General features: G+C 41.9%; 2 protein-coding genes across 2 annotated transcripts; both read left to right on the top strand.

Annotated features, from left to right (window-relative positions):
• Positions 1–2,009: 2,009 nt before the first annotated feature.
• On the top strand, positions 2,010–5,185 carry LOC306746130 (serine/threonine-protein phosphatase 2A catalytic subunit alpha isoform-like; the record flags this gene model as incomplete). The annotated part of the gene is made up of 7 exons (XM_079229001.1): positions 2,010–2,111; positions 2,589–2,798; positions 2,914–3,087; positions 3,172–3,261; positions 3,753–3,914; positions 4,045–4,163; positions 4,267–5,185. The coding sequence occupies 7 exons, from the start codon at positions 2,010–2,012 to the stop codon at positions 4,337–4,339; spliced, it is 930 nt and encodes a 309-aa protein (XP_079085127.1). The 3' UTR covers positions 4,340–5,185.
• A 2,555-nt stretch (positions 5,186–7,740) lies between these two features.
• sfxn1 (sideroflexin 1) lies at positions 7,741–10,972 on the top strand (the record flags this gene model as incomplete). The annotated part of the gene is made up of 10 exons (XM_079228908.1): positions 7,741–7,904; positions 8,061–8,231; positions 8,339–8,437; positions 8,552–8,627; positions 8,969–9,054; positions 9,267–9,394; positions 9,533–9,582; positions 9,838–9,887; positions 10,634–10,681; positions 10,876–10,972. The coding sequence occupies 10 exons, from the start codon at positions 7,741–7,743 to the stop codon at positions 10,970–10,972; spliced, it is 969 nt and encodes a 322-aa protein (XP_079085034.1).
• Positions 10,973–12,015: the final 1,043 nt, after the last annotated feature.

Below are 12,015 nucleotides of genomic sequence, written 5' to 3' on the forward strand. Positions count from 1 at the left end.
TAAAACATGTTTTGTTTTAGTGGAGATAGGTACACAAATAAACAGAAACTGAATTTAAAAATTTAGACAAATATACTCATTACAAGATATTGACTTTTTTGTTTAAGTGCTCACACAATTTTAACCACATCAAATACAACTTAAACGAAACCATTTAAAATGTCATTCAAATGTAACTGTACTTGACCCTTAGTTTGAATAAATACTATTCATGTGGTACCATAAGGCCATCAAGCTAGATTCAAACAACTAAATTAGGACGACTAACTCACTGAGAAATAAATAAATAACTTGCATCTATTGCTAATGTCGAATTGTATCTGTCCCAAAGGAAATAGTTGTGCAGCAGCTGTAGTCCTAAGAAAGAGTGCTTTCCCTTTTAATCCTCCACTAAGATAGTGTTACCGATCTTACTAGTTAGTTAGCTAGATAGTGTTACATAGCTGACTAGTTTGTTACCAGTGTTGCCTATCAAAGTAGTTAGGGTTACCTACCTGACTAGTTAGTTATCTAACTAACTAATGTTACATATGACTAGTTAACTAGCTAGTACTACCATACTAACTAGTTTGCTTTTTTGTCTTTTCCCTATGTCTCTTGTGTCCCCTGTTCGTTCCCTGTTACGTGTGTGTGTGTGTGTGTGTGTGTGTGTGCCGTGGGCGTGGCTTCTGGCAACTGGCCTCATTTCCACACCTGCACCTCATTTCCAGCACCTGTCTTCAATCATCTCATCAAATCCTCCTGGTTAAAACATCCTGGCCAGATTATTTCACCATCTCAAGTGGTAGTTAGACCTCGGCCGCTCGTAATCCTCTCTAGGACTGAGACTACTCTTGTCCAGCCAAAACCAAACCCTCACATTAACTATGTAGTGTTACCTATCTGACTAGTTAGCTAGTTAGTTAGCTATCTGACTAGTTAGTCAGTATTACCTAACTGGGTTACCTATCTGATTAGTTAGCTACCTAAACGTATGTTATCTGACTAGTTAGTTAACTAGTTAGTGCTAGCTAGCTTACTAGTTAGTTAACTAGTTAATATGAGCTAACTGGGTTACCTATCTGACTAGTTAGTTAGCTAACTAGTTATTGTAAGCTATCTGACTAGCTATTGTTAGCTATCTGACTAGTTAGCTAACTTGTTAATGTCGGATTAGTCAATGTTACCTAACTGGGTTACCTATCTACTAGTTAGTCAAGTGTTACATATCTGACTAGTTAGTTAGTGTTACCTACCTGACTACAGTGTTAACTATCTGACTAGTTAGTTAACTATCTAGTGTTACCTAACTGACGAGTTAGTTTAATTTAATCAGCTTTAAAACTCCCAGAACACCAGTTATACAATGACAAATATAGTAAAACAAAGCATTCTCACGGGTTAACTCTGTTACATTATCTCAAATAAAAATATAAAGTAGTTATCTGTTACTGTGAGTTCAACCGGTCCCTGTTTCCGTCCAGCAGAGGGTAATGTTAGATTAACTGGCGATGTAACTTTCTAAATAACCGACATCCATGAATCACCAACTCATCGAGATAAATAAATACAAATGAACCCATTCAATTTCAATCCGCCTGGACGAATAAACGATATATTTTGTATATTTTTTAAATCCGCCTCGATCGGGACGCGATGACGTAAAGACACTGTGTTGCTCAGCCTCGCTGGACCTGGACCAGGGCAGGGTTGGGTCTGCGCGTACTAATATGTCCTAATAGGTTTCTGCGTGACCTTGGTCGTTTAACAAGGAGACGTCATTTCTGCATGTCATGTGAACGAGACACTTTTCGTCCCCACCAAACTGCAGGGACGCAGAGCTGTTGACGCATTCGTTTTTGCGGAGCGCACACACACGAGCGCGCGCGTGAACATACACACATGCGAGTTGCGAATGACCAGCGAGCTTGCTAAGGACGTAGCCGGGCCACGAACACGTAATAACGAAACTGCGAGGTGTTTTCCTTAGACATTGTAAAGCTGGTCGGCTCGCTAGCTGACGGCCAACCATGGACGACAAGTCTTTCACCAAGGAGTTGGACGGATGGATTGAACAACTGAACGAGTGCAAACAGCTGAGTGAGAATCAGGTCAAAGTCCTATGTGAAAAGGTAAGGTTTGCGCAGGGAGACAAGCTATTAGTACCTGTCATTATCTTTCTGCTAGCGGACCATTAGCTGTTCACGTTGCATCTCTGGAATCGTCGGGCTCACAAACATGTTTTTGCTAAACTAACAGCAGCTAATGCATGTGGCCTTGCTCTGGAGCACCATTTGACTGCAGCTGCATGCAGTACATCGCTCAGGGAAGCAACTCGCCAAGAAGATGGAGGAGGATGCCCGCAAATATGTTCTCTCTAGCTACGCCCACTCCTGGTTCTTCACTGGAGTGCACTGGCACTACCACAACAAACTATAATAATATTCTGTATATTTTACAGTATGAAGAATAATGCACATTTCGTGTTATAGAGCATTAATAAGGCTTGTGTAACACACACACGCTCACTGTGGACTCCTACATTGCACCATTCTCTGTGTTGCCTGTTAATCAGCATCATCTTGTGTTTTCTTGGTCGTCCATTTAAGGCAAAGGAGATCCTTACGAAGGAGTCCAACGTGCAGGAGGTGAGATGTCCGGTGACAGTCTGCGGGGATGTCCATGGTCAGTTTCATGACCTGATGGAGCTGTTTAAGATTGGGGGGAAGTCCCCAGACACCAACTATCTGTTCATGGGAGACTATGTTGACAGAGGCTACTATTCTGTCGAGACAGTTTCTCTTCTGGTTTCTCTTAAGGTAAAACGATTAAAAAGATGCCACAGATGCTGTCATGTATGTCAGTTACAACTGGGATATGAATTTGGTAATGTTTTATTCTTGCATTTTGATATAAAAACATTTGTTTTTGTAGGTTAGGTTCCGTGAACGAATCACAATTCTCAGAGGGAACCATGAGAGCAGACAGATCACACAAGTGTACGGCTTCTATGACGAGTGCTTAAGGAAATATGGAAATGCGAATGTTTGGAAGTACTTCACAGATCTGTTTGACTATCTGCCTCTCACTGCGCTGGTAGATAACCAGGTAAGGTTGTGTCGTCAGGTGTAGCATGTGACATACAGCAAAGATACAGGGAACTCATCATTTATTTTCTGTCTCTTCTGTAAGATTTTCTGCCTCCATGGAGGATTGTCCCCTTCAATAGACACACTGGAACACATCAGAGCGCTGGATCGCTTGCAGGAGGTTCCTCATGAGGTAACTTGGAGGAAGCCCTTCTAGATTATGTTTTTTTCTTTAATTTACTGTTATAACAGGATGTTACAACATGTATTTTAAGGAGTACGCTGTGCATGGAGTTGCAAGGATGCTCCGACAATCTTGGGATTTTTACATCATATATATTGCACATTCATCACATTTAAATGATCAAGTTTAGCTGGAACAATTAAATGATAATCAATGTATCAATCCATAGAAAATAAATCAGCAACAATTTGAATAATTTTGTAATAATTTACATGTTTTTTGCAAAAATTCACTGGTTCTGCCTTTTCAAATGTTTTGACAATGTATAGATCAAGCAATAACTCAAGAAAATATTCAATAGATTAATAAATAATTCTATATTTTTTTAGGTGCAGCCCTAATGAAAGTCTATAGCTGGACAGTATCCCAAACTTCAAGACGTTGGACATGTTTGCATGTGCAAGAGACTAAACAACACTGATGTTTCCTCCATTTTTCAGGGTCCAATGTGCGACTTGTTGTGGTCCGACCCAGATGACCGTGGTGGCTGGGGCATCTCACCTCGGGGTGCTGGTTACACCTTCGGGCAGGACATATCTGAGACCTTCAATCATGCAAATGGCCTAACTTTGGTCTCAAGAGCCCACCAGCTGGTGATGGAGGTACTTTAACTTTGTTTATCTGCTGAAAGTAATTCTGTTTTTTTTAATTGGAGACACTGCAGATGCAGCTTTGACTTCTCACATGTTGTGGATTTAAAATAAATAACATGCAAGTAATCTTTTGATTCAGGGTTACAATTGGTGCCACGACCGCAATGTAGTGACGATCTTCAGTGCACCAAACTATTGTTATCGTTGTGGAAACCAGGCAGCAATCATGGAACTTGATGACACATTGAAATACTCCTTGTAAGTACATTTTGTTACAAACATGTAGATTTTACGTATGGACTTTTGGCACTTTCTTAAAAAGGAATTATTATAGACTAATTTTGCCTTTTCTTTGCTTCAGCCTACAGTTCGATCCTGCACCACGCAGAGGGGAGCCCCATGTGACGCGGCGCACGCCGGACTACTTCCTGTAAAGATCCCTGGCGAGAACGGCAAGAGCTACACAGAGAAAAGAAGCATTCTTAACTCATGGACCCCCAAAAAAATGTCTGCCATAATCACAATGAAATGGAAACTATCACATCTAGTTAAAGCCCACCATCCGTTCAACCTTTTCCTCTCTGTGCATGACGTTTTTATTGCTAGAAATGATTGCTACTATGAACAATAGAATCACAATACCTGCTGGTTTGTCGGGAAACATGAATGAACTGATGCAGAGAATAACAAGTAAATGTAAGTAATGTTTGTGTTGATAATAAGCAGAGTGTTTCCATATAAAGTATGTAAAGCCGCATCTAACACTTGGCATGGCCTCAAATCAAAGGTTGCAGTAAATATAATGTCAACTCTTTCTTTTTGTAACTGAAGCGCAACAGTTTATTTGGTGAAGTGAAATGATAGGGTTAGACGTCGGAAATGAGTATGTTCTCTTTGCACTTTTGTATTTGATTTTTATCACATGGCACTGACAGACTTTCTTCTTTTTTTATACCCTGTCATAGTGTAAGTAGCCCTCTTTCTGCCATGCTGTCTCTTATGGGAGTTAATGTAATTCATTTTAGTAGGCAATATTGGTACAGATTACACCAGTTGTAAAAAAGAATAACTCAATGTTTTGCAGCCACCACTATACTAAATAAAGACCGAAGTTGCTTTGTCATGTACTTCATTTAAGCACAGTTTGTGGCATTATTCCCTCTCACCAGTCACCACTAGATGGAAACAGACTCCCAGGACCTACTGATGACTGGCTGAGTGATTATCAAGTTCACTGGGAATGTGTGCAGGACATTGGGCACTTATTATGACTTTATGTATTCGAGGTGTTTGTTATATGATGATTGTGAAAAATTAAAATGATAAGGCTGTTGGTGTGCCACAGAGGACTATTTTAGCTTTTCATTTTGTTTGATGTTTTCCTTGTATTTAAAAATATCTATGAACCAAATATTGATTCGTCTGTTTTATGGGGAAACCTTTCACAATAAGGTCGTGTCGGCCACCAATGTCAGGCTGTTGTAGAGTCGTATGTGGAAATCCAAAGTTTTACCAGTTATTAATTATTTACTGTCTGCGAATCAAGGTCGCGAAAATGTCAGCGCTTTACCGGATGTCGTGCTCAGCTCGCTGCTGAAAATAAAAGCCTCATTGAAAGGACGACGTGAAATGAAACCTACTCTCCCCACTTCAAGTATTTACCTAAGATCGTTCTATTTTGCATAAGAATGTAAAATCACAGCGCATTTTCAAGACTCTTTTGTGTTCCTCCTGTCGTCATTCAGTGTTTAGTTTTTCCAGTGCGTTTGGGTTTTGCAGCTGTGAGGCGGGACCTTTACTTTGTCAGCGCGCGGCTGGCGGCGCGGGGATGCGCCTGTGTGCGCGCAGAGGCCGAGCTGACGCTGCTTGCCCGTACAATTAGCTGGCTGCAGTCTTTCAGGGACACCTCTTGCGGACCGCCGGAGCCCACAGTGCAGTAAGTAACCTGTCCGTATTTTTGTAAATGGCTCCATCAAGACGTCAGCGTCGAAGAGCCCTGCGTGCACATTGTGTCCGAGGTCTTGGAGACTGTGACTAGACGCGAGCAGCCCTCTGGATGTGTGGATGTGGCAGGCTGATACTAGTTGAATCTGGGACACACAGCTGCACAGTTATCACGCTGGACTGATGCCGTGCCTAATTAGTCGTTTTAAAATGATGATGATGATACTTTCATTTTTGTGTGTTTTTTGTTGGTCTGGTAAAGTCTTGGTCGCTTTGTTCTGATGCAGAAACACCTCCTGTCGCAGTCCAGATTTGACTGGTCTCCGTCGGGTTGAACAATTAACCGTATCCAGTCACAGAGCATGTTTACCCTGCGAGCACAGACACAAAGCAGCTATTACAGTGGCATAGATGCACAAGCACACAACGAGATGAAGGGTCAACTCTCTGCCATGGGATGCTGTGTGCAGTGTATCTGATTAAATATGTAATTGTATTGTGTTGTTATGAATTGCAGGTTAATGTGTAGCCACGCAGGCCGCCGTTGATTGGTTGAGTGTGAGGGCAGAGGCAGCCGAGGGGTTTACAGATCAAAGGCCGTGTCAGTCCAAAGTTCAGTCCTCTGTTATCATCAGTGGATCATAAATGAATAATAGTTATGCTATTATCGGGGGCCTGACAGACGGAATTGCTCTGCAACTATTGTTCAAACCAACTCATACAGCGATTTTGTGTTTCATTGGACAATCTCAGAGTGGGGGTGTTTTGTTGTCATCTCGTGAGAATCTCATGGAGTTTAATTCAATTTAAAGAGACAGCACGCCTCCTGTACGCCACAGTCGCCAGCAAACAAGAGTTCTCTGTTTTATTATCAATCCAGCAGCCATCTTTGGTGCAATTTTAGGTGGAGTTCCATCATGCTGCTGCAGTTTCTTTGCGTGGACTCGCTGCACTTCGTCGTGTCCTTGGTCTCCCAGCAGTTCAGCTGGAGAATGGAACAAATGGTTAAAAACCAGATCAGACTGGGTTATCTGGAGACACACACACACACACACACACACACACACACACACACACACACACGCACACACACACACACGCACACACACTGAGTAGAAGGAGCATGCTGCATGCACAGCCACAAAGCTGATGTTTTTTAAAGTGCAGGGTCTATTCTATGCAGGCCAGTCTTATCTGGTTTTGGATTGTGAGATGATGAATGCATAAAACGTACTCACTAGTGGTGTTGATTAAAATAATTGCCTAACATACTGCTCTTCGCTCATTGGCCCTATTACAATTTGTACTGATACAAAAAAAAAAAACGTTGTGTGCAGCCAATCACAGTTGTTCACAATGCACATGCAGAAAGCTTTGGCACTTTCCAAGAGCGGCTTTTCAGCCACAGTTTGGGGGTTGGTGTGCACCCATAATAGGGCTTTGCAATTTGGTGCTTCACAACCCTTGTGTCAGGTCAGCCATCACCATAGCAACATTATGCTGAATAAGCAGCATGGCAATCGAGAGAGGAGCATTATTTTCAGGAGTCCTCCCTCACTGACTTGTGTCTGCAATGAAAAACACGACGTGAGGAACTACAACTCATAGGGTCAGTGCTGGAGCAGGGCCCTGACATCCTGGAACAATATCAGTCAACATGGGCCAAATACAATACAGTTATGAAACACAGTTATTCTAGATAACTAATCACCAGACATTGGTGTTGCTGTACAGAGAACTCCCCCCCCCTCTTCCTGCTTCGATCTATTTAGTCCAGAAGACTGAACATCCTTGAACCTTGAAGTATCATTCTTACATACTGTTGTGTGCTACAAATACAAGATATCATTGTTGAACTCATTATACAACTTTTGTCTTTCTCCAGATAAATATGGCAGCAGAGCTATCCACCTTCATAAACATCAAGGAGCCCCGGTGGGACCAGAGCACGTTTGTAGGTCGGGCAAAGCATTTCTTCACTGTCACAGACCCCAGGAACATTCTCCTCACCAACGAACAACTGGCACATTCACACAAAGTCATCACGGACTACAGGTAAACCAGGCCACAGCTGCAAGAACCGTAGTAGCAGTGCAACACACTTTAACTCTCTTAAGACTAAGATAAACTTCATAAATATACGACTATAAATATAAAGGATGTGCTCCGATGAATGGGTTTGCTTTAAATGTGTTTTTTACTGCCTCCTAGGAAAGGTATCGTCTCCGAAGGATTGACAGAAGATGAACTCTGGAAAGCAAAATATGTTTTTGATTCGGCTTTCCATCCCGATACCGGGGAGAAGATGATCCTGATTGGCCGCATGTCAGCGCAGGTTCCAATGAACATGACGATCACTGGATGCATGATGACCTTTTACAAGTAAGAACATGTGGGATTTTAGATAGGATTTTAGATAGATAGATAGATAGATATATAGATCGACATATATATATATATATATGATTTTACTGTTTTCAATCTTGCAGGACAACTCCAGCAGTGTTGCTCTGGCAGTGGATCAATCAGTCTTTCAACGCAATAGTCAATTACACCAACAGGAGTGGTGATGCTCCAATCACGGTCAGGTAAGAGACGGGCGTTTCGCACTGACAACCGGCGCATATTAACCCTTTAATTCAACTGGGGGGATTTTGTGGACAGCTTTTGTATGATGTGACTGGTGACTCTTTTGTTTGCAGTCAGCTTGGCACGGCTTATGTGTCTGCCACCACAGGGGCAGTTGCCACCGCTCTCGGACTAAATGCACTAACAAAGGTACTAGTTCATCTAACACCCATTATACATCTCATTTTAACGTATCGACCTCAGCTGCATGGGTGTGTTGACATGAGTTAGGCACACACAAGCAGTGTCTCTGTCATAGAAGAGCTTTATTATTTACAGGGTCATAGTACCAGAATGTTTTCCCGCCAGCTTTTAAAAGTGACTTTGTGCTATACACCCTGATTATTATTATGGTCGAAAAGTACATATACAGCATCTGGAACATACGCTGCAATTACTTATACTGGTCTGAGAGGTTGGCCGTGCTAGCAGAGTACAGCAGAGCCAAATGATTAATTTCCTGTTTGTATGCCTCCTCTCTCCTACTATAGCACATCTCACCTCTGATTGGACGGTTTGTTCCATTTGCTGCTGTTGCTGCTGCTAACTGTATCAACATCCCTCTGATGAGACAAAGGTAAAGACGACACGCAACACTCAGCAAAGTACCTCATGGTTTTGAAGCATGTTTACAATTTAAATACATACGTAATGGATGTGACGCTGAGAAGACACAACACTAATAGCGAACATGTCCCTGGAAACATAGATTGTAGCGCCATTCCTCATTGTAGGTGTAATACAAGGTCCGATGATCCTGATTACATTTTCTTTGCTCCTTGTTTTCAGAGAACTTCAACACGGCATTCCCATAACAGATGAGAATGACAACAGGTTAGGAGAGTCGCCGAAAGCTGCGCAGCAGGCTATCTCCCAGGTTGTGGTCTCCAGAATCCTCATGGCTTCTCCAGGAATGGGTATGAATATATTTACATCAGTCCAATAAGACTACTGATGTTAGGTTCACTCCTCCCCTGGCAGCTGGTCGTATATTTGATCAATGGTTTTTATTGATATTGCATTGTGCATTGAATATTTTATTTGTGTCTTTTCAGCTATCCCTCCATTTTTAATGAACCATTTGGAAAAGAAGGCCTTTCTGAGGGTAGGCGTATTTCTGCTTAGTTACATGCTTTAAGACACAATGTAACCTTGAACATCAGCTTCATCGTCCCAGGTTTAATGTGTTAAATGTTGAACGGTGGAGACTTCATGTTCCTTGCTGTGTCGACCACTCTGTTTCCATTTCGTAATCACACATCAGAGGAATGAAAAGCACTGAGGACATGAGGCCACTCTAGTATGGGAATTCACCACTGCTTTTGTGCCGCTCATTCGTTTTTCTGCCTGGTCTTTTCAGAAGTTCCCATGGATGAGTGCACCTATTCAAGTCACCCTGGTGGGATTCTGGTGAGTCGTCAGAGATGGTCCAACTGATAAGCAGCCATGTCAAATTCCATTAACGTTTCCACCTATTTCCTCATGAGGATATGACATTTCAGTAACCCTAAGGTTTATGTCACTTTAAACGTTGCTGTTTAAGTTATTGGGAAGTATTTCAAGAGAAATGTGCTCAGAATATTGTTTTGGGATATCATGATTGAAGACAAATCTCGCCATTTCTTTGCTTTAGCCACCACCTTGTTATTTGCAAGGGCCTCCATCATTTCAAGTGTTAATTGTAAAAACGGATATCTTTGCAAATTAGAAGTTAAATTGTTCACAGACATTCATGGTCACCAGAGGATCAATTTTTCTGACTTTGGTGATCCTTTAACTTCTCATATCGTGACATCGTCATGTCAAAAATACATTTGTGCAATACTGTTTTATGACCAAATATCTGCAAAACTAATGATCGTCCCATCAGCCTTAGCTGTCGTTGTGTTTCGTGTTCCTTCTCACATGTTAACATGTTAACATGCTAAACTAAGACGGTGTTCTGACAATAATATGTTATTGTAATATCACAAATATATGTGAACCGATACTTGTACCCTTGAAACAACCAGCTTGCTATGACCACACAACTGAATTCACCCTCGCTCTTTTCTATCAGGCGTCTTTTTTTTTAGCCAATCAGATGCGGTCAGAACAGGAAGCTCTGGACTGTTTATCTGTGAAGTGGGTTTCATAGAGGTGTGTTTCTTTCTCAGCCTGGTGTTTGCCACTCCACTGTGCTGCGCATTGTTCCCTCAGAAGAGGTGAGTGAAAAGTCCAAACTTCACCCTGAGATGATTGTAACCAGTCTGTCGTAGCCACGGAGCCTCTCTCCAGTTGAATATATGCAGAGTGTGCAGGACTCTTCTATGCCTTAAAGGTTGCATAACACCCCTACAGTATATGTGTTTGACCCATTCACCCCTTTCGTTTTTTCCCATTCCTCCCTCTGATCCAGCTCCATGTCAGTCAGCCGCCTGGAGCCGGAGCTGCAGGAGAAAATTCGGGCCAACCACCCAGGAGTGGAGAGGGTCTACTTCAACAAAGGGCTATGAGTGGGCAGCCCCCTCATCCAAACACTGCCATAACACAGCTGCAGGCTCAGTCCTCGCCTCTCCGCCAGCCCTCCTCATTCAGTGTGCCAAAGTTAAGTTTGTGTCTTCTCATTTCCACCATTCAGATGGATATCTGGGGACTTCCTCTCTTTGTAACGACATGTTTGCTTTTGTCAATGTGATTGTTGATTTTGTTGTAACTGCGAGAGAAGATTCTCTCCGACTGGGCCGGGTGAAAAATCTGATGTTCATCATGACCGATGCTGTATATTGGGCAGTGTAAGATTGGTTGAAGTGGAGATTTTTTCTGTACGGTACTTTTTTTCTTTTGAAGTTGGTGACCAAACCATGTCATACTCTCCTACCTGAGGTTAGTAGTCAGCTTATTATATTATAATTCATTCTAATCACATTTTAACATTGATTACACAAAGACCTCTGCAGTTCCTGCTTTTGCCAAATTTATTTCACACCTCATCAACGATTACAACCTCCTACTCATGAGTGTCATTTCAAAGAATGGCATTCACTTAAACTCACTTTATTTCAGTTCATTTTGCCAAATGAGTGACATCCAGTGAGCCTTGAGGCCTCTGGACATCTAAACATGAATCTGAAAACAACTCTCCAGGGATCCACCCTATAAAATGTGATGCTATAATGGCAGCAACCATTGATGGGCCAACACGGTGCTATTTTATGTCTTAATAATCAGTGTTTATCATACTATTTATTCTGCTTGCCAAACATGCATGAACAAACAAACCACTCATATGATTCAACCTCTGTGAAAAATATGTTTCTGTATATTTAGTCACTCCGAGGCCACAATCAGGAGAGCTGAATGGTGGTGACAAAATGTGTAAGTAATGATAAACACACTGGTTCTCAAGGACCAAATCCATAATCTCCAATAGTTAACCAGGATTTGGTGATCATAGTATTTGATACCATCAAAAGTCCACTCCTTCATGCCTTTCACAGACTTGTATGGTATCTATCTTCTGTACCTCAAGGCAGCATCCTAAGAGGTTTGATTATTA

Source organism: Taurulus bubalis (genome assembly GCF_910589615.1).
Source record: "Taurulus bubalis genome assembly, chromosome: 13".
Lineage (NCBI taxonomy): Eukaryota > Metazoa > Chordata > Actinopteri > Perciformes > Cottidae > Taurulus > Taurulus bubalis.